General features: G+C 30.8%; 1 protein-coding gene across 2 annotated transcripts in view; it reads left to right on the top strand.

Moving 5' to 3' along the window:
* Shrm (shroom) overlaps nucleotides 1-24365 on the top strand; it is an 84647-nt gene that overhangs the window by 54620 nt on the left and 5662 nt on the right. For both annotated transcript variants that reach the window (XM_088188459.1, XM_088188460.1), the window contains exons 3-4: nucleotides 21640-21763; nucleotides 22250-22455. In XM_088188459.1, the coding sequence (XP_088044585.1) occupies nucleotides 21685-21763; nucleotides 22250-22455 (285 nt within the window). In that variant the 5' untranslated portion in view covers nucleotides 21640-21684. The remainder of the gene's footprint in view (nucleotides 1-21639; nucleotides 21764-22249; nucleotides 22456-24365) is intronic.

The raw sequence follows: 24365 nt of genomic DNA, 5'->3' as shown, positions 1-24365 counted from the left end.
TCATATAATATTCAATAATATTCTTCTTACGTGCCATTAAACATTTTTTCTTATCTTGACTGGTTTTGACATTAAGCAAAACTTGAGTGATAAGGACATAATTTATCATCAATTTAATGCTTAGTTTGTCGTGACTATTTTAATTAAAGACTAATGCAATAACATTTAGTTATCAATGTTTATCCGAGTTAATATTTGTTTTTCCTGTTCCTTGTTTATCCTATTCCGATAAATGTTGAAATACATTATTTAAATTAGCACACGGTTTCATTATATTCTGTTGGTTTTAATCTATCTGTGTAGATATAAATTGACTGCGTCATTATTAATAATATAATTTAAGAAATGTTTAATTAATAGAACTATTGAATCGATTAAAATAAAGCAAGTCATGTAGTATCTTTACCGCTTTACTTTTTAAATTCTGTTCCTCAGATCATTAATTGATAAATTTTTATTAAAATAAAACAACCATAATATATGAGAAATCGGTGCTAAACAAACCTCAAAGGAATTACAAGCAAAAATTTTGCATTGATTTTTCATGGAATGATCTCATGTTGAAAATTAAACCAAGAAACGCTTTCCTCTCATTGAACTTAATATATTTTCTGTTATTATTTTACAAGTTTTTGAATTTATAATAGATAATTATAATTGTTAACTTTCGTTTTCCGTTAATGCTGTTAAAAAATGCAGGTATTGTAAAATTAGGAATGTATAATTGCGTCAATTCTGGGAAAGGTGCATTTTTTCGTCGTCCCAGCAAGTGCATAATGGCGAGCCTCCAACTCAACACGTGCGCGCGACCATTTTTTCTGGTTCTATTCATAAAAAACAATATCAAAGCTTGTAAATAAAACTTTTTTATAACATCTTAACAAAATTATTTTGACATAATTTCACTTTTATTTTTAATAAATTCTTGTATTCTGCCTGGCACCGATAAATACAGATTTTAAATTATTTTAAGATCAATCTCTTCCTACACTTGTATGTTTTTTCAACTCGTTTTTTGATCGTTTTTTTCTTATATGTTGTTTTATGACTGCCTATAAATTTTCAATTGTGTTCAGGTCGGGGCTGTTTCCTAGCCAAGTTAATGACGTGATTCTTATTAACTCTGAATTGTGTAATCTATAGATAGAGGATTAATTTAGTGAAAGTTTGAAAGTAAAAACTATAATTGGACTTAGAGAACGAGCTCTATGGCATAGCATAGAATCGTCCTGCAAAATGGGTTCAGCAGTATGTTTGGAAAGTTCTTCGAGGGTTGGAATAAAGTCGTTTTATACAACTAATTTATATATTTTTATATTCATGGTGCCCTGAACGAAATTTACAGAGCTCAATCCATAAGCTGTCATGCACCCCCAGATCATCATATAATGTGAGTGCTTGGTAAATCGATTAATGCATAAGGGATGAAATCTTTTGCTTTTTCTACGGCGCACAGTCGCTTACCATCTGCTCCAAACAGATTAAATTTGGAAAGCCACTCTTCTCCAATCTTCGACGGTCCAATGGCGATGAGCTTTTGCCCATTCAAGGCGATTATTTTTTATTTTCTCAGTAAATATTGTTTTTTTGCTGGGTTTCACGCTTTAAATCCAGCTTCAACCAAACGTCTATTTACTGTCCGTCTCGAAATATTCGAATTTGAAGTAGATTATAATTTTATGTGTATTTCAGCAACAATATTTTTTTATGATGTCTTTTCAAGCATACATCATACGCTTCCGACCACCCTCTTGCAATCTATCTAGAATTCGTGTTTCGCGATATTTTTTAATGAATTTTTGAAAAGCGTCGACACAATTTTATTGCTTTTAGCGTGGATTTTTTACTTCTGAGGAGGAGTAATTGTTTTTTGCGCTCTCCTATTGGGCAAAATTCAGTTTATATGTTCCTCATTTAATTTATATTATTATAAAAGTCGTAATATGAACGCTAGATTACCGAGCGCATCTATTACGACAGCGTGTGTACGATTTTATTGCTTTTGCCGTGGATTTTTGACTTCTGAGAAAGGATAATTGTTTTTTGCGCTTTCCTATTGGTGAAAATTCGGTTTAGATATGCTTCATTCGAGTATCGATTATATATTTTTATATTTTTGTTGTAATAAAAGTTTCTCTTTCTCTACTACAAAAATCCATAATTATAATCTAATGTAGATTAAAAACTATTTTTAGTTTAATACGTCTAATAATTTATTTAACTATGTAACTTGATATATAGTTATAAATATGTTGTATGGTGTTTGTCAAAGCAAGGTGTTTTTTTTTTAAATAAAATATAATAAACTAAACGATGGTAGAAAAAATAATAATATATAAAAATCCATTCATCTTATATTTATTGACAAAAAGTTGTTATTCTAAGATTGTAATCGATTATTATGATCCGATCTAAACAATGTTTTGAAAGTATATGAGCACGAATCTATGTATGTGTATTGTAGATGTATTCATGTATATCGCATATTATAAAAAAGTGGTCTCAGGTTCATTGCCATTACGCAATCGTCTTGCCGCATGGTTGACGCCATTGGGAAGATCCGATTGATTATCGTCATCATGATGTAAGACGAATTCTTGAGCTTGACGAAATTCGAAATCGTTTAATACTGGATTAGTCCCTCCGCCGCATTGCACTCTACCTTACTTTTATTTTCTTGTTTCGGCCGTTTAGTTTCGGTCGAATTTTGGAAGAATGTACCGAAATAAAGGTGGTACATTCGTCGGATATCAATTTTTGATTATACACTGCGACCAAATAATTTATAATCGATCGGATCATCGATCTCGTAGGATTTTTTGCCTTAATTAGGCAGCGGAGTGTATAAAAAACTGCTCGGACTAGTCTCGGTTAGAGTGGGGTTTTGAAATGAAAAAAAACATACATCGGCTCAAATCGCAGACCATGAATTATGTTTCTTAAATATTGTAATATAATCTATAAAATTAAACGACTGATTTTTTTAATATAAATTTAGGCAAAAATAAAATGAAAATAATTAGTTATGCAATAGAGCGAGACTCGCACTATAGGTAAAAGTTTGACTTCCGATACGATCTTATTTTACGAAAAATCATGACTCGTTTTTATATAAAGCATTGAAACATCAAATCAAGATCTTTCTTAAATCAAGGATTCGAAAGTAAAAGCTTTTGTTGTCGCCTTTGTAACGTGCCAATCGTTCAGTTATATGAGAATATAATAATAACATCGCTGTTGATTACCGCTCCCTTTTTATGTAACGATGCTCATAAAAATAAGACAGTTCAGAGATTTTTATACGATACATAATTATCTAAGGTAATCGCAAGATTGATGTAAAAGGAAAAGGTGGCAAATAAAGCGGTGAAAGGTCTGACTTATAAAGTGGAACTTTCATTAAATCCAAATTTATCGAGGTGTGATCCTTGCGATCTACCGGATGCACTTAAACTTTCTTATTGTAAAATATACATTTAAGTATTTTTTCAAGGAATGAATTAAAATTTATCATTGTTTTAAATGATGTACATATGAATTTTGAGAAGGCCTTTGACAAGTTTTGTTGTATATTTGCATTATTCGCCCGATTTTCAAAACTATAGGAACATTCGTAAAATATTAGAATGAAACAAATTGTATATTTAAGCAACAAGGGTAGTCATTTTCTCTCTCAATATACCCAAGTGACTAGTACCGCTCTAAAATCCATGGTCTTTATGCGCATTTATTTTGTTTTGAATTGCGAGACAATAAGATACTTCTTCTCAACAAAAAAATACTTTTACGCCATCGAAAAAAATGTTTATCGGCGATGTTTACTATGATCGAAATTCACAGAATTCGTTATTTGAACAAAACAAAATGTTGAAAAGGCCCACCTTTTATTATGCTGTTCGTGTAACTATAAATTTTGCTGAATTTATTAAATCGCAACTGATCTTAATTTTGCTAATTTAAAATAATTGTGAATAAAATGTTTTTCTGTCGTATATACTATGACCGAAATTCGCAGAATTTGCACGAAACAAAATGTTGAAAAGACCCACCTTTTATTATGCGTCGCAATATTTTATGAATTTAAAAAAAAACATGCATATTAGTATACAACAATATTTTGATTTCATATTAGTGTAATGATGTTACTCTCAACACAAAGCAATGTATATTAATGTTATATTATATTATCGTTTAGATTATCTTGCCATTGTTTTTTTTTATAATTTAACACTCTTTGATGCGTATAAATATGCTTTGAAAATTTAAGTGTATTTATATAGCTTATAAAGACATATTGCTGGTCTCAATTTCAGTTTTAGGATAAAGTGTGTGTGAGTGTGATTTAGAGACGCTTACCTTTTGCACCTTTCACCCAGTCTAATTAGGTTTGTGGAGCATCGCGGTGTTGCAACAATTTCGATGCGATCGCGTTAGATATCGACAATTATTTCGGTGCTTTGTTCGCTTCGGATTACGATTTTTTTTATTGGTCAGGCGTGGCAAATCGACGGCCAGCGGGCATGTGCGGAATCGTTCGGAAACACGGCATAACGTAAATAATTTAAGAAGATATCTTACAATGTTGGCATAAGTATCATACGTCAATCAGTTTTGACAGCAGTCAAGATTCATATACTAATATCATGTAATAGCACCCCTCGCTGTAACAATGCATCGTACATTTAAAGTTACGCCCCTATAGTCTTTATGAATCCTAAGAATATACCGCTTGCAAAAATGGATTCTAAGGATCTGATATATTGGAGATAACTCTATTGTATAGCTGTATTCATTGCAAATGAAGCAAGATAGTAATATTACTTTCATAATAACTTCCATGGGTTCTCACAAATATCCTCGCAAATCCCAGTTTGTTGTCTAATATTTTGTCCGTGGCAACATGTTAATGATTGTCATACTTTTTAAATTGTTTATCTTTGCCTTAAATGCTATAGCAACATATTTTTCATCAGTTTCGAAAGCGCTGCTCCTCAAAAATGCGGAAAAATCAGAGGGGAGACACGTCTGACCTTTGGCCTTTTCGGGCCGCAGAAGTCGTTTACATTAAATCGCTGGACAATGAACGATTTCGTAACAACGATCCGTTGTTGCCGTTCGTTGTAATAATGAGATTAGAAAATTGTATGTAAATCACCGTGAAGAATGCGAGCCGTAGAGAACTCTCTCCGTTCGTTCCTAGTGTAAAAAATAAACCGTTATAATCGCGAACGTAAGGGAAAAAATTTGAGTACATCTGAACTGTATTAAAATTGATCACATAATAATAAACAATCAGGATTGTGTTAATGAATGTCTTGACTTCAAATATATATATATTTTATTATAATAACACAGATTATACTGTAGTTATATATGATAATTTTACTTAATCGCGTAATATTTGGGGTTATCCATTTTAGAGCTAATTTCTTCACACGTTTCCTTTCATTTTCTTGAATAAATATGGCTCAATTCTTAACTCCCCAATACTAGTTAAGACTCGTTCACGTTAACGCCATTGCTTCTGTGTGATACAACAAAACTGGTTCGACTGCAACTTTTAGAAGCGTCTGTAATACAAAGTATAACTTGAATAGTGCCAGACACACTTATATAAAAGCTCCAAATTGAAATATTTTACACCGTCAGTTCAATTTTGTCCTCTAATGTACACTACATACCCTCTTTATAAAACATATATTTTCGCAAAGAGGTTTTTGTCAACTTTTCATTTGTGATAGTTTCCGGAGTTTCTTCAGAAATTATAAAATCATTTGTGGGCATAATTTTTACTCTTTTATTTCATCCCACGAGTCTCCCATATATTATAGTTCTATCAAAAATCTCTTAATGTAGTCCCACCTTTCCTGTCAGTTGCCTTGATGGTCTGCTTCATTATTTTCCTCATGTAATATCGTTTAAACGTATCTATCACTGTTTGGTCCATGGGCTGTATGAGGCAGGCAGTATTGTGAGGAAGAAACACTACATTTATTTTCTTAGACAATGCTCCAGGGTGTCCTGGAGCATTAAATCTGTATTAAATCAAACCTGTAAATATATAAATATATGAATGGATACAGCAATTTTGACATTATCGACAAAAAAATTTTAGAAATTGAATTTTTAAAAATGTGCAAAATAGTGAATTGTGCAAAAGTCATGGGCCGCATGTATTAATATTTCTTGTCGCTGCCCGAAAAATACTGGTTTTTGGCGAAATGTTTAATATTCGTCAGGTGTTGTTGCAGGAGACTTACTAAAGTGTACAACACACATAAAAAAACCTTAAGATATTTAAAGTTTCAGGTTGAGATAAATTACGAATTTTGCTTCAATGATAAAAAATATTATAGATAAGCGAATATGTGTCTTTTCTATCCTTGGTATGTCTATACTTTTTTTTATTATTTATATGACCAAAGTGATTATTTATTTACTCAACATTAGTACTTATTTACTCAACGTTTACTTTACATATTTAATAAATTTGCAAAGTGCAATCGCTGATGTTGATTTTGATCGAAACGCTTTGCGATTCGTTTTCAGTTCCGGCTTTAAGTTGATTTATTCTCATAAAAAGCGAACACTAATTCGCATCGCTTAAAATAAATTATAATAATTAACACTAGCTCAATTTCGATGATTTTTCACGAGTGAAAAATGCGTGTAAGCGTATGCCGGATGCTTTACGGCACAATTACCATGATTGAAACATTAACATAATTTCGAATAACAACATACCAAACTTTTACTAAACATAAATATAGTGCGATTAAAAAATTCGAAAGGAGATTATTCTATTCTGAATGATTGTGTGCGATTTTAGACTAATACAGATTAACCCTTTGGACTCGCAATGTGAGCTTTGGTTTGATACCATTCGAATGGTGCGCCTGGATCACCACTGCGTCTTATTAATTGTAACGTCGATTTTATAATTAGTGTTGTTACGAATTTCAATAAACGTATATATTTAAAACAAATATTATTAAGCGTATATGTGCGATAATGTAATTTTTTCTGTGACGAATTTTCGATCGCTCTTAAGTTTTATCAGTGATTTACAAGCGGATGACAATTTTATTGCCTGTATTGTATTTTTGGGACTACCTTGGTGTTAATAATTTGTGTAGCAATGAGCAGTGATTTTAATTTGTACAAATATACTGATAAAAGTATTCATAATTAACCGTTTAAATATCCGTTCCTAGTTTTGTATTTTTTTTTTTTTTTTGTAAAATTATAAAAAAAATTTTTTGATACTTTTTAGGTGCTTACTTGTATAAGCTAGATTATATTTTGATCCTATAATATTTCTTTGCTCAGAAATATTTTTTTTAAATATATTTATAAAAATATTAATACATGCCAAAAAATTCTTGGCATTCTTAGCATATACCGCTTAATTTCGCTTGGCACCAAAATGGTTAAAACAAATATAATTTTAATAAAATATGAAAATTATGCTATGGCTCATGTATTTTGTGTTGCTATTGATTGGTGGAGTATGTGTTTGATTATGCTTATTCAGTCTATGATAATGGAGAAAGTGTTTCAGACAATTTCATTAATAGGAACAAGGAAATAATGCCTCAAATACAGTAAATCTTAAAATTGTAAATGTGTGCTTTATAAATATCTTTATTCTTCGGATGATAAATATTATTGTCCTCAAGTTCCCACGAATCGTACGGAAGCAATTTATTATTAATTAATCAACAAAATCAATATGCAAATTAAGACGTTAACTTTAAGATCGATATGAAAGCATTTCTTGAAGTAATTAATATAATTTACAAAAGGCGCGTCCTCTATATTTTCTTAAATCATTAGTTTGTTGAACCAAACATATTATATTTAAAAAAAAATGGTCACCACTAGGGATTCCAATCCCGGGATCCCGAATCCCGGGATCCCGGGATCCCGAACGATTTTCAATACCCGATGAGTCCCGGGATTATAAAACATAATCCCGAATTTTTCGGATTGGTTGATTTATCAAGCACAATCGAATTATTATTGACAACATCGTTATATTTCGTGTACAAACTTGCGCGAGTTGCACGTGTCATCTGTGAATCTTTGAGGCTGTGAGTCTGAACGTGCTTTTTTAGTAGCAGGCTGCTTAGGAACCAAAATCAGATCAAGGCTAAATGATAAATTACTTGATGCTTTGATGTTACTTCGTGAGTTTTATTCAAAATAATGTTTTCAATTAATTGTGTCTATGAATGTACATAGGTATGTGCATACATTGTCAAAAGTTCATTTTTTTCTTCTTAAATAAATATATAAGACCTTCCTTTTTTATTTTTATTATATTATTTTCTATTTTAAGTCCAAGACTAAAATTATACGTACTTTATACATTGTACGTTATAAAAAACAGATGTAAAAATATATTGTATTATTCATTTTAAATTATTTTTATCGATAAAATAACATGAAAATTATCCCGGGACTGGTCCCGGGATCCCGGGATCGACTAATTGCAATACCGAAATCCCGGGATCAAAATTTTAGCCCGGGATTGGAATCCCTAGTCACCACTAATCATTAATAAAATCTTAACCTTCAATAAAAAAAAGCCCGTTTTCATTTATTTCCGAGTAAGAATACCTATCCAGTACAAAATCACTTTCGAATGCTAAGTGTCAATATTTCTACCAGTTAACTAAATTTATTAAATATTGCTCCAAAATTAGTTAGTAACTTTTCATCACGGAAAATCGCAATTTTCCCTTTAAGTTTGATAGCTACTTAAATCACTATTGCGCATTTTACAATAATATAGAAGAGAGTTGTGTTAAAAGCTCCCACATATTCACGCAATTTTATAAACAACCTAACTTTTAAAGGACTATTTCAATATAATTTATAAATTTGGAAAACCGTTGCTAAATTCTTTGCTCACATTTTTTGACACGAGAGCTGCTCTTTGGATCAAGATGCTTTATTTTCAACTAATGCTTCGATGCCTGCCGTGTCTTGATATTGACTTTGAATCTAATGTAGTTATTCCACATGATGTTGTTCTCATAAAAAAATCTCTTATATTAAAAAAATAATTAGACATGTCTTTTCCAGAAATGAAATGACAAAGATCCTCAGATATATAATAAATTTTTATTATCAGCAAGTTGTATCTGTTGCAATTGTTTTGCATATAATTCGCGAAACATTATTTTAACCAAATCAAAAGCTACTAGCAAAACAAGCTTTTCTTTTATTGTATGATCCTTACATTTTGCGATTCTGTAGAAAACTTTTCTTTGCACGTTTGCTTTTGTTTATTAAACTCATATAATTTTCTATGAAACAATTCCATGGATTTACCGATATATTTAGAATACATAGTTGCAATGTGCTGTTTTAATTTAAATAATTTTATACTATCTATAGCCAAAACCATCGTATAAACTAAACAATTTATTATAATATGTGTTAATCCTAAATATAAATACTAGATTAAATCTTATTTCTTGCTTTGGAGCTTTTTTTTATTCAATTTTCACTATTTTGTACTAGTATCAGTATCTAAACAAATAAACAATTAATGAAAAAATTGAGTATATGATATTAATGATAATTTTGATATCACAATTGCAGTAAAATAATTCGCTAATCACAAAAAGTGATGATATAATTAGGTCTGCTTTTAGATAAAAAAATTAATTTTCATTTCCATATTAATGTCAAAAATTTTATACAGGTTTCAAAATATATTATCGTATAAAACACATATTCTTTCTAGCATTTGTAGATTTACAAGTAAATTAAAATTAAAATTCAGGATATACAAAATAGTGCTATAAAAATTTGTTCAATTCGACTTTTAATGCTCACACGAAAGACATATATATAAAAAATTAAAATTTACCTATAACTATTCTAAAAAAATATGAACCAATAATGGTAACCAAAAATTTTTTAGAGAGAAAATTATAAATTCTGAGTTTAAATTCAGAAAACAGCTACATAATTATGAAATTAGATCTGCCGATGATTTACACATCCCTCAAGCATTTTCTGTGAAATTTAGCACTATTTCTTAAAAATATATTGCATTTAAAACCTTCAATTATCTACCAAAATCAACTATGAATAGTTGCAAAGAAATTAAAAATTATTTTTTAGTAAATTCATATAATTAAGTCAATAAATAATACATATATTATATCATTATATGATTGTTATTTTTGTCTTTTTTTTCTTATTTGTTCTTTAAAAGTAAATAATAAATATTTTAAGTGTACTAATTATATTTTTTCTAATGTATACGTATTATATTAATAATTTTAATGTGTCATATAATCGCAGAATGAGTTATTTCTTACTCATGTGGAATTACGTAAATAAAAATAAATTATTTACGAGCTTCATTTTGAACTAGCTCTCGCTTTGTGACGTCATTTTAAATTTTTTCATGGGGGGGAGGCAAAAATTGGCTAATCAGTGGTAGTTTTTTTAATATTTTAATATTAAATATAATATTCGTGGTATTCCATTAAATGAAAATTCACACCTGCCCCCCCAACCCCCAATATATATTTTTTATTTTTTAATATATCTTCCGTTGTAATCGAACAGGCGTTACAATGCGTTACAATGGGGCAAGTCTGTATCAGCTGACTAAGTAAATCAGATATAATGAATACCTACAAATAAGTATTAACCACCAGGCTGAAAGTCTGGGAATCGGTGACATCTATAATAATAATTATAATTTATTATGTGTAATGTAATTAACAACCAATAGATGTCACTGCAGCTGGGACCGGTTTTTTTATAATATATTTATAATATTTTTTATAAATAGAAATTCGAGTACCGCTGCCGGGGCTCGCAACCTCAGAGTAACCCACGTCAAAGGCAATAAAACAAAAAGTGAGAATCTAATGAAGCATATCTAAACCAAATTTTGACCAATAGGAGAGCGCAAAAAACAATTATCACTTCTCAGAAGTCAAAAATTCACGCCAAAAGCAATAAAATCGTGTCGGCGCCATCGCAGTGGGAACGCTCGTTACCGAGCGTTCCCACTGCGACGGCGCCGACACGATTTTATTGCTTTTGACGTGAATTTTTGACTTCTGAGAAGTGATAATTGTTTTTGCGCCCTCCTATTGACCAAAATTTGGTTTGAATATACCTTAACCAATACTCTCATATCAGAAGTATCGGTAAGGATAGCTATCATATTTTTAAAACACAGTGCAATATCGAAGTGCAGACAAACTATGGAGCAATATGCGACGTTGGCTTAGTTTGTATTTTTTTATAATTAGATATATTTTTATTTACTCATTTTTAATACATTTGTAATACATTGATATTTTTATTTTTACATAGCAATTATTAATTATCAAATTATTTTAAACAATATATATAATTACCTTTTTGAAACACGATATAAAGACCGTAGATTAGTTTTTTTTATTTACATAAATATCACATAAAAAGTACAGGTATTTGGTATATAATATATGTTGCTAAAAATATAAGATAACCTGATTTATAGGTACAATTTAAATACACTATTTTTTTTATAAAGCTGGTTTTATGACACTTGCTTTGACAAAATACCTAATAATTAATTTATTTATTTAAATTAAAACCATCGTGACGTGACAGGTTAACCAAATGCGTCACGATGCCTGAAAGCATAAAATATATTAAATACATGCGAGATGTGACGTCTGTCTGTACTTCACCTGAGAGTGTTAACTTAGTTTGTATTTTGCACTTTATAAAATTATAATTAGTTGTAGAACTTTCATTAGGTCAATATTTGATTAATTCGTGTAGGCTAGGTTTGGGTTTGAACAGCAAATGGTCGTTTCGCATTTGTTAAATTGCGTTTCATAGAAATTTTAGAGCAGCATATAATTATATTTTCGCTAATTGAAATATGTATCTACTAGTGAAAATGCATTTTGACTTCACTGAAAATGGCTTTTAATATTATAATCTGGTACTTCTACCTGAGAGGAGCTGAATGAAAGACGCTGGAAAGCCTCATAATGTTGAGATGGAAAGCGAAGCAGGAATACTACCGGAAGGCTTAGCCGGAAAAGCCCGGAACAGCGACTCATTTCACACAGCGTAGAGCGGTAAACGCCCTCGGGCCGTGGCGACTGGCCGGTCATATTTTTTTTTGTGTCCAAGAATGCGGCGCGAACAAAATATATATTTATATATATTTATACGAGAGACGAGAAACGTTTCTCGTTCTCGAGAGTCTTGTACACATTTCGCGACCTTGAGTCCGGTCAGGGCGAGAACTCGTATCCGTGCGCATTATGCAAGCGTCGAGACTTGAAACTTCTGCAGCTGCATTCCCCCGGCTCTACGAGATCTTCTACGATCCTTCTGCACGTACATAGTCGCGGCGAGGTTCGTGATGCGCGTGGGTCGTTATCAGGGTCGTTATCACGGGACAAAAATGAGGCGAGGGCGGCCTTTTTCCGCCCACGGGCGAGAAACGCCGGAGAGTTCTGAGCGCTCAAGAATGACATGAAAATATCATTATAGCAGCTCCCAATAAATTAAAAATTAAGCCTCCGATGATTTTTAAATTAAACTTAATTTAAAAATCATCGGAGCATGAACTTTTAAACATGATATTAAAAATAAGTGTTACTATTCTTAAGCGCAGTGATGGTTAAGCAAGTGCATAATGGCGAGCCTCCAACTCAACGCGTGCGCGCGACCCTTTTTTCTGGTTCTATTCATAGAAAACAATATCAAGAACATTAAAAAATTAGAAGCTTGTAAATAAAACTTTTTTATAACATCATAACAAAATTATTTTGACGTAATTTCACATTTATTTTTAATAAATTTTATATTCTGTTTGGCATCGATAAAACAGATTCTCAATTATTTTAAGATCAATTTCTCTTCCCACACTTCCATGATATGTTTTTCAGCTCGGCTAAGTTTTTTGATCGTTTTTTTCTTATATGCTGTTTTATGACTGCCTATAAATTTTCAATTGGGTTCAGGTCGGGGCTGTTTCCTAGCCATGTTAATGATGTGACTCCCATTAACTCTGAATTGTGTAATCCATAGATAGAAGATTCATTTAGTGAAAGTTTGAATGTAAAAACTAGGACTCACAGAACGAGTTTAATTGTATGGCGCAGAATCGTCTTGCAAAATGGGTTCAGTTCTTCAAGGGTTGAAATAAAGTCGTTCTATACAACCAAATTATATATTTTTGCATTCATGGTGCCCTGGACGAAATTTACAGAGCTCAACCCATAAGCTGTTATGCACCCCCAGATCATCACATAGAGTGAGTGCTTGAATCGATTAATGCATAAGTGATGAAATCTTTCACTTTTTCTACGGCGTAAAATCGTTTACCCTCTGCTCCAAACATATTAAATTTAGATTCGTCGGAGAAAGCCACTCTTCTCCAATCTTCGACGGTCCAATGGCGATGAGCTTTTGCGCATTCAGTGCGATTCTTTTTCATTTTCTCAGTAAATAGTGTGTTTTTGCTGGGTTACAAGTTAAAATATCTTGCAAATGATTACCACAGATGCTCTTGATCATAAAAAAATACAATAGAACAAGTTTTAAGGAAATAATGCATTTTAATAATATAGAATTCGTGAAATATTGCCTATGAAACTTTCAGTTGGCCGCAGCTGTAAATCAATAAATACCGTTATGAATTTGTTCTGCGCTTTTTTAAAGCGAAAAAAACGATCCATTTTAACAAATTTGTCATCTTAAATTTCAGCAGTAATTATTCATTTACCATTTCTTCCTGAATAGTCATACATATCATATTATTTTTTAACGGAGTGTAGTTTCGGGATATCCTTGTTAAAGTCAAAGAAAGTGAATTTTATAGAAATTTAGTACAAAAGTAGTAAAGGGACAGATACACAATCGCTACATTAACCGATTAAATAAGATGAAATTAAACAATAGTAAACTGAAACTTTCTATCAATAAGTAACATACGAAATTCAAATTAAAGCATTTTGAATACAATACAGCAAAATAAAATCCAATCATCATAAGGCTAGCCTTTCACTTGCAAATGATTCTATAGAACGACGTCTGAAACCCTTCGCCAACAATCGATTGCCATAAAATATAACAATGGAACTATGTAGCCTGTAACTACCGATTTTGATTCTCAGCTCATTTTATAGTCCCGAGAAATGATTTTACATTTCTTAGAACACGTTTACGTGATCCGTTTGTTTTATGTATCTAGAATTGCTTCATTAACAATCGTTTTTTAATATCGGTATTTTGGCAAAAATCGAAATTCGGTATTACGAAATAAAATACCGGTATTTTTTCTATTTCAAATTAGTACATTTTATATGTTGAATATTGCATAGAAATAAAAACGACAATGCCTACATGGCTTGAAAGCAAAAGCTGAAATTAAAATAATGCTTATTGTAGGGGATTAAACTAAGTAGAGTTATCGTGGTAGGATATGAAAGTAAAATAATATTTTGCAGTATTTATATATTTTGTATTCCATAATATTTACTTAAACATTTATAACATGAATTAAAATAATATTACTTTTAACACAAAGAGTAGAAATAAATACATATACCCTTCGAAAATAAATATTATTAATATATTCTAATATTATTATTAAACGTGCAATAATTAAAATAAAAATCTGTTTTTATAAAAAATATGCAGCACCTTAGAATTATATAAATTTAATGTTTTTATAGATTGTATTATCAGTAATTTGACAAATATGTTGCTCTAAAATGTCTATGAAACTCAATTTGTCAGTTGCGAATTTGCTGTTCAAACCCAAACCTAACCTTATGAAAATTCTTAAACTAATTATAGTTTTAGAATTTTTATTAGGTCAAGTCCAAAATCCAAACTAAGTCCGATCTCTCAGTGGAAAATTAGCAGAAGAATAAGTTTTGCATTTCGATATTACACTATGTTTTAAAAATATCATAGCTCTCCTTATCTATATTAATATGTACTTCTAATATAAGAGGACTGATCAAAGTATATTCAAACTGAATTTTGATCAATAGGAGAGCGCAAAAACGATTATCACTTCTCAGAAGTAAAAAATTCACGTCAAAAGCAATAAAATCGTGTCGGCGCCGTCGCAGTGGGAACGCTCGGTAACGAGCGTTCCCACTGCGACGGCGCCGACACGATTTTATTGCTTTTGGCGTGGATTTTTAACTTCTGAGAAGTGATAATTGTTTTTTGCGCTCTCCTATTGTGCAAAATTTGGTTTAGATATGCTTTATTATATTCTCAGTCGTAATATGGTTTTAAAAAGTCTTAATATAAACGCTTGATAATCTAGTGTTTATTGATTTTGCCCTGCACTGAAAATTCACTAGATGGCAACACTGAGCAACATAGAAAACACGACTTTTTATCAGATAAATATAATGAGTAGATATTTTTAATATTTTTTAATGCCTAATTAAAATATTTGGCATAAAATATGATTTCAGAAAATATGTCGCAACGGTGGCTAATTTATATATTTATTTGTAGCATAGAAATTATACTACGATGTTAAAAATATATAAAATACCATTTTTGTCATGAGGCTCGGAATCTCTATAATACCGGTATTGAAAATCCCGGTATTAGCTTGTAACGTCAGTTCTTCAATCAATGAAATGCATTGAAAAAATCAGTGTTAAAATTCAGTTTTCGTAAAAAATCTCACAATTATTTTATGTCTATTTCTATCTATTTATAAAATTTATTATTTACAACAATCCTTTTTAAAAGGGCCGCGCTAGAAAATATATACATAAGTTATAAACATTATTTTATTTATTATGAAGCGTTTTATTTAATTTTTTTGTAATATATAATACTTTTAACTACAATTTTATTAACAATTAATTTGTATATAAAAATCATCTTTAGAGACCGTAAAATTGTCAAAGGGCTTTATTATTGAATTTCTTATTGTGTTCTTAATCCAATCTTCGCTTAATTTTGTAACAGTAATTAGTGAAGTATAAAATCTCGCATTAACATAGAGTAATTTTATATTCATGGTTTAAATTTCCATACAAACTATTTTTCTGTAAAAAAAAAAAACTAGTTTATAAATTAACTAACAATAAATTCACATTTTTTTTATTTAGTTATTATTTATTATTTAAATTCACTGCAAAGCATATGCCATATACAAAAAATAAAAATCTTACACCTCAACAACAACTTTTTCGAAAAATGACTTCTCATTAGTAAAGGCAAGTTATGTGTTAACAAATTTAATTTCTAAACAAAGCAAATCCGTTTACTAACGATGAATTTATTAAATATGTTTTGAAAGCGTAGCAGAAATATTATGTTCTATAGACATTCTTTCCTATTCAATAGCTTTGGATGAAAGTACTGATGTTACAGATATGGTTCAATTTCGAGGAATTGACAACGAATTTAAAATTACCGAAGAACTGACTTTTCTAGTTTCACTAAAGAACAATTTTTTTCGCGGATTTGTTTAAAGCAGATAAAGCAAGTATTGGATAAAAGAAAGCTAATGGACGACGATGCAAAAAAGATCGATAATTTACATTTCATAAATTATCACTGCATTTTATAATTCTATAAATAATGGACATTATTATAAACGTCGTCATTAACAATATAAATTTAATGAAAATTGATGATCAAATTAATATTAATTTCAAGTTTCTGAATCGTCTGGAAACTAACTACGAATTAACTGCAGTAAAGTGGTTAAGTTAGGTGTAAACCTGCACTTGAATGTTAAAATGGTTGATTTAAATTCTGAACATACATCACCAAGATGAAGATCGGTTAATAAATTAAATGTTTCAAAGAGTATCGTTATTTGATATTGCTATTTTATCACATGATTTTGAGTATATATATAAAATGTATACATCATATAATAACATTATTTTCAATATTAAGTGATTGCGTTCCTTCTATTAAAAATGATACTATTTGTTAAATATATTAGCGTTATATTTATATACTTATGTATTGCACATATAATTCATTTAACTATCGACTTCAATATTGTATGTATTTTATTTTTCGAAAGGCCTGAAACTGTTTCACAATCATTTGCAGACATCCATTATTCAAAGAAAATTTAGCAATCGCGCTATGTTAAGTTTTTGAACTCTAAACTATAAACGAACATTTTACACAACTGTTGACAGTTTAAAAAAGAGGCTTAAGCGAAGCGTACGTCTTGTTGTGACTTCTAAAATATTTATTTCACGATAAATATATGATATTTATGATGGGCTGTAACTGGTCGTTAAAGCATAATACGACTCTATGACTTTATGTGCAAGAAAATTTTATGAGATACTTACTTTATCAATTTGTTTTAACGTCAGTACATACTTGTTAATTGATTTTTAACTTTCGTACCGAGTGATTCAACCACCATCGTTGAAAAGGGAGAAACAATCATATCTTCAGTGACATTGTTAATCAATGAAAAGACACTTCACTCGAAGTAAATGATAAAAAATGACAACAGTATATGTATATATTGTGGATGATAAGTTTCTAAATGACTAATTTATTACGCGGTTACGCGTAATTGCGCTAATTGAGAAGCTCTGATGCAAATGCGATTCGACAACATAATATCAGACTGAGATAGAAGTCATATTACCAATCGGGCATTAATCCTTTATAAAACAGGTTGGACCACTTCCATCTTTACGACCTTGTTTCGGTCATAGGCATTATGCCGAGATCCTCGTGCTTTCGACAAAAGCTCCACACACATACAAACACGCACACGAGCAGCTGGCGATGTTGCAATTATTATTCATACGATATTACTAGACAACAAAAACGCGCTAGTATAATAAAAGTCATGTGGCGTCTGTCTCTTCAGAATTTTTCAAATACAAAGAATACTATTCATAGTATTTCATTAAATCGCAGGTAGCGCAAAAAACAATTATCCCTACTCAGAAGTCAAAAATCCACGTCAAAAGCAAAAAAATCGTGCCGTCGCCATCGCTCATCAAGATAGAAAAAAATGGCAAAAAATATTTCAGATCCACTATTGTCTCGCCTTTTGTCCGTGAACGTTGGACAGATTTAATATATGAATTTTCTTATCGTAAAAACACTTGAAACGGCTCACCCGTCCATTAGTCAAAGGATTAACAGAAACTTTATGAAGCGCCGACCATTGTCGACTTGAAAGTATCATAAAATTTTTATAATCTTCTATTTATGGATCACTTAATTGTACATGCAGAATTTGCTCTTTTTATATTTGCGAAAGTAAATATTATAAACAAATAATTTATTCTGTGTAGTTAATATCAAAATTGCATTGAAGTATTTAAAAAAAATCTGTTCACATCTCGTGTTAGCGGTGTTAACCATCAACTGATGGATAACGAGCCAGCAAGACTAACGATCATAAATCACTGACGGTAAATAATAACAATGTCATTTTTTTGTGTACGACCGTCCCCCGAGTATGCCGTGTGTATTTTTTGCAAATACTCGCATTTTTATTTTTTGTTAAACGGAGGATGCCGAATCGAAATGTATCATAAATTCAGACTATTAAATAGGGATTTCCTGTCATTTTTCGATACACCGCTCTCTAAATAAGTTTTGTGAAATTTTGCATATTTAATATGAAGAAATCAAATATCAGATTTTAAATTTAAGATGACTGGATACACGTTAAGAATAACAGAGTATTCGGTACTTTTAAAAACGTGCGAGTGCCCGGTTCCGGTTCTTACCGGGTGCTATAGGCGTAAAACAGCCGTGAGTATTTTTGAAACATTTGATAAAGAAATGTGAACATTTATTATATGTGGCTTCGGGAAGGCGGTGAATGCAGTTGTATACCTACTAACATACATGAAATGGACCAGTTTTGGACTATTTTGGACTGAGGAAGAGTGGCGAATAAATTTATACTGGTCAGATGGAATAGAGCCATATGCCCTGAGGCATATGGCTCTATTCCATCTGAGAATTCATAGAGCCATATGCCCTGAGGGCGCTTCTTATGTTCCGGAATGGAAGGTATCCACTTAAAAGCATGGATTATGAAACTACAACTACAAATTTAGACTGCAACAAAATTGTCAGTAATATTTTTTATCAAGCGGTAAACGTGAGATGAAAATAATTTAATAAAATTATTTTTTTATTAAAATATTTCAAAATATATTGAAACGTTAAGGGAATAAAATAAATTACACAACTCAACGAACAAACAAAAGAATATAAAAATGATCGATATTTGTTGACATTAAAAGATATGTCTCGCGCTTATAACCATAAGCGACGATTCTCGTCTCCCGCATACAAAGTGTTGAAATATGTCAGATTATAGTGAAACTCATCGTGAATCTGTTTATGAAATTGATAGCTAATTAATTATGAATTGTTGATTTAATTTAACCCTTCGTGTGCCGTGGCGCAATTATAGCTTTAATTCGAGAAGATAAAAAAGTTATGGCGTCGCACGACCTAAAAGCCTTTTCAGCCGAAATTGTGATCCGTTCCACTTTTGGACACGATTACGCCCGGTCGAAAGCAAATAGACGCACAGTATTTGTGTGATGGTGAAAGTTTGGGTCAAGAACTACCATCGTTTCTCACAAGAAGTTCGTCCGGACGTGGAATGCCGCTCGGGGCTGTTATCTAATTGCATCTCCGCGTGCATGCTTTCGGCGACCAGCATCCAGAAAGGGGTCCAATGTATACCAAAAATAAGAAACTAAAGGAACTTGCGAACCGCTTCACATTTTTAATATGATCGGCAAGAAAACAAGCGATGAAATAATTTAAATGACGTGACCGACATCATCATTCTACACTTTTTTGCCATAAAAAGTTTTTTATGTTCTAATGTATAATTCCAGACGTTTAAAGTTGATAAATATCGTGGACTTATAGATTGATTAGATATTACAGTTTTTTTTTATTATTTTGTCGATTTCTTGACCGTTTATATTGCGTAAAAGAAGCGCATAACAAACTTGCGAGTGTTTTCAACTCGTGCGGTACCCATTTTCCAAGCTTTATTGCTCCAAAACTATTGAATTACTAACGCTTAACTTTTATTGTGCAGCAGTTTCTACTGCTTTACCATCTGTTTTAAAATCATAGCTAATAATGCTATTATTTACTTGATTTTCATCTTTAACTCTGAGTAGTAAGCTAATTTGTTAGTATACACTAAGAAGTAAATTAATTTTACGTATTTATTTATCATTATTATTATTTTATATAGCATTTATAGTAAATTTATAGTATGACTCTCAACGTTTTATTTATTTTACTATTTTTTATATTAGTATGTTTTAATAATTTATTTTAACACTTACATATTTTTTATATATAATATTATTTGGCTATTGTAGAATTTATTTTATATCAATTCAGAGGCTCTCAAAGTCATATCAATTGATTATATATTATAATACACATAATAATTTATAATTAATTGTATAGATGTCACTGATACATACACTGAAAAGTCAATGTGGTTAATACTTACTAGTAAGTATGCATATGTCTGATTGACGCATTGGGCTTACGCCTGTAAAGTTAAAATAAAAGATTAAATATAAAAATAAATAAAAAAAATGCATGTAGTACACTCAATGTACATCACAGTAAATTAATATGAACACGATAAAAAAATATTTTCATTACAAAAAAAATCAATATTCATCAATAATCAAAAAGAGCAATTATTTTCATAGAAATCTTATATTTTGTTCATGTATGAACTCCAATAAATGTAATTTTTATATTTTTTATAACTTTTAAAAAGTATTTTATCAAAGTATAAATGTTGTCTAGAAACCAGCATGATGTAAAATTTAGTCGGAATGAACATTTATTGTAAATCTCCCTATGCATCATGACAATGGAGTATACACAATCAACAACTACTAAGTAGGCAGTGAGACACCAAACTGAAATCAATGTCTGTTAATTAGTGATATTTATTTTATTTATTGTATTTTATTAATACACCTTACAGTCAATAGATGTCACTATGCATTATACAGCTCAATTTCATTTAAATTATTAATAACGATATTCCTTCTCGAGATTAGGACTATCTAGGAAAACCTAATCTGTGATAATCGATCGAAATTATGACTAATTTTGAAATTTAAGAACATGTATATGGTCTTTCAAGTATAAGTCACCAACGATATGACTACATGAAAATTAACAAAAAAGTATATTCAATAACTTTTGAGGCCCACATTATTTGGCTAATTACCAACCAAGCGAATAGAAAAAAATTCAACCGGAGATCGATCGAAATGGTCCATTTCCGTATTTTGATTACATAAATTATTGCCATCATATAAAACATGTAATTGTGAATTCAAATTCTAATTTCTACCTATCTTACTAATTATGTGTAGTGTCGTTGCAACGTATTAAAAATACTCTGCAACGACAATTACATGTATATTTTATCATCATCATAATTAAAATGGCATTTTTTTAAATAACACCTTTTCTTGGATTATATCATTGAGTATGTTGATTGGAAACCCGTGTTATATATACACGTTCAATCAATGTTTGTATATGTGTAGTATATTCATCAAATTAATAATTTATTTTATTTATTTTCAGATGTACGTGGAATGGGCATGAGGATAGAAAACCTAGGCGGACATCATGTCAGCCGGCGGAGGCACCTTTGGCCACCCTTCACACTCACATCACCCTCCGACCAGGGATGCCGCCTCTCTTAAATGTAATCAAAACCATATATTAATATTATGAATACTGTTACAAAAGAAAACATTTAAAATATCATACAAATTACATACTCCTACAGTACTACAAGTTATTTTCCATTCTATATTTTAGATTCTTCTATCATTCAAATCAACCCAGCGAACATTTATTGATTTTGTACTATCAGCAAAATAAAATAGTCACTGCTTCACCGATTATGATTAGAATCATTAAGATTTTACCATATTTTGCTTCTGTGTACATTATTATTCACAAACTCTACTATATTACTAAATACTATAATATCATATTTGTCTTATATTTTGCTTTAATCGCTTTAGCATTTCATTTTAACCGATCTAAGCGATTGGTGAGCCCAAAAAAAGCAGCTTTTAAATGGCATTTGATTTTAGTATTCATGAATCTCGATTCGTTGTGTAACAGTATTTATTACAGCTTAGTACCTTTTGTCAAATATAAATCAATATGTGCTTTATTTTAGATGTGCTGTATGGCCCAGGTCACGAAAAGTTTCCTTCATGGCCGATAGCAGCGGCTGCCGAGGTTCCAGTAGCCATTAAAACACCGCCGACCGGTGGCTCTCAACGCTCCAAGTCTTGGACGGACCACACCAACTATCCCAAAGAGCAAGTCGTCGGATACACTAGGCTGTTTATGAAGAGAAACAATCAATCGTATCCTCAACAGGTACAGTTTTTTAATAGGCGAGTAGTGACGGGAGGCAATTAGACACAGATGCACCACTGCAGTAGAAGTTTATTGAAAGTATTTAACCCTTTGCACTCGTAATCGTTTTCGTACAAGATATGTCGCCAGCTCGGGAAGAGTGAAAAAGGTTAAATTATTTTTTTAAATTAAAATTATATATGTAGAGCATACATATAAATAAACTAATACCAAAAACGAAGAAATCAGAACAAATACTTACATTTCTCTAAATTACATTTTAATTTTTTTTGGTACTCTCAAGTACCATTGGTTCACAATCCATAACAATAAATTAACACAATAGGGCGACCACCCATTTTAAAATATTTATGGGACCAAAAAAATGTTTTAACCATAAATAAGTAAATATACACAAATAACAAAGACGTGCCGCTCAGTTTTAGATAAACGTATCTACCTACGAACGAAGAAAGCTTACATCGCTTGCACGAGGTATATCTATGTTTATATAAACTGATGTTAGATATATTTTTAAAATCTAAACTACATCCCATCGATGGTCAAATGAAACGTTGCAGTTAATGTCATATTATTTTATATATTTCTTAATTAAAAATAGACAAAACTTTAGCTTTTCAGTCGCTTTATGGTACATATTTGTTTGCGATTTTATATATTCGAGCTAATAATGCTTAAATAGCATATTTTTATACAAAAATAAAAAAGTGATGCATAAAAAAGGGCACTACGTTTAATAATATGTGGGATGTTGATTTATTATAAATTAAGGAAACAAATATGGAAAAATATTATTTTGTAATTTTTCGTAAATCCCTAAGTTCTATTAGTATACCAACTCATCTGTGTAAAACAATTGAAAATAATCAATAGGTTGTATACAGTTTGCGGGAACTTGGGACCCAGAACATTTATCACTTGTACCTTAAAAATAGAAATATTGCTATTTTTAAGGTACATTGTCATTACTAGTTATTATTCTCCAATTTTCTGATGTAGTGCGATTTTTGTTTGAGGTATCGTTTTTTTCGTTATTATTTTAATTGCCTGTATTCCATCTTCGATTCAAGGCAACATGCCTAATTTTGACGTTACTTTCTTTACTATCATCATTGGAAGATGAAAAATCATACATGAAATCCTCCCCATCACTATCATTACAATCACTATATTCAGCGATAGCACTGTTTTTTTTACAATAAAATTTAAAAAAAAATTTCACAATAAAATTTAAAAAAATGAAAAAATAAGTAATTAAAACAAAGTTATTAATCACTATAGTCTTACTTAGACACATATTATGGATACCCGAGACTCTGTCGAAAACCCAATAGGCAATAAAAACGTCACCGAAGCGTGTCTACCAAAGGACGATCGCCAACCATTGCCTTCGGAGAAATCTACGGCATATCTGCATTTAAATTTAGTCATCAAAAAAACCCCGACTTTTATATTAGCTCTCTCCGGCTCGATTCAAGTAAAAATGATATTTTTTTGATAAGATATGCTTCTTGAAACTCTTGTCTACAACACTGCAAAAACGCCATTCAAAACATGCTCAGGAAATACCCAAAAATCGACGTTATATTTCATTAATTGAAATGGTGCGCCTGACGCACCTTACGAGTAATATAGAGCCAAGCGATGGTGCGTCTCACGCACCTTACGAGCGGAAAGGGTTAAAATTACATGCTGGGGGGACTACAGTTGGTCATTTTTTTTAATATTTTTATTTCATTAATATTCATAGTACTTCATTAAATGCCATGCATTTTTCTGGTCAAATTCAAGTCCTGTTTAGAATCCACGCCAAAAGCAATAAAATCTTACCGTCGCCATCGCAGTGAAAACGCTTTGTTATCTAGCATTCATATTAAGACTTTTTATATCAATATTACGACAATATAAAC

This window comes from Plectrocnemia conspersa, unplaced genomic scaffold (assembly GCF_051122295.1).
Source record: "Plectrocnemia conspersa isolate PC_06_02 unplaced genomic scaffold, ASM5112229v1 ptg000006l, whole genome shotgun sequence".
Classification (NCBI taxonomy): Eukaryota; Metazoa; Arthropoda; class Insecta; order Trichoptera; family Polycentropodidae; genus Plectrocnemia; species Plectrocnemia conspersa.
Note: the sequence above shows the minus strand (reverse complement) of the source record. Positions and strands in the feature narration are given on the sequence as shown.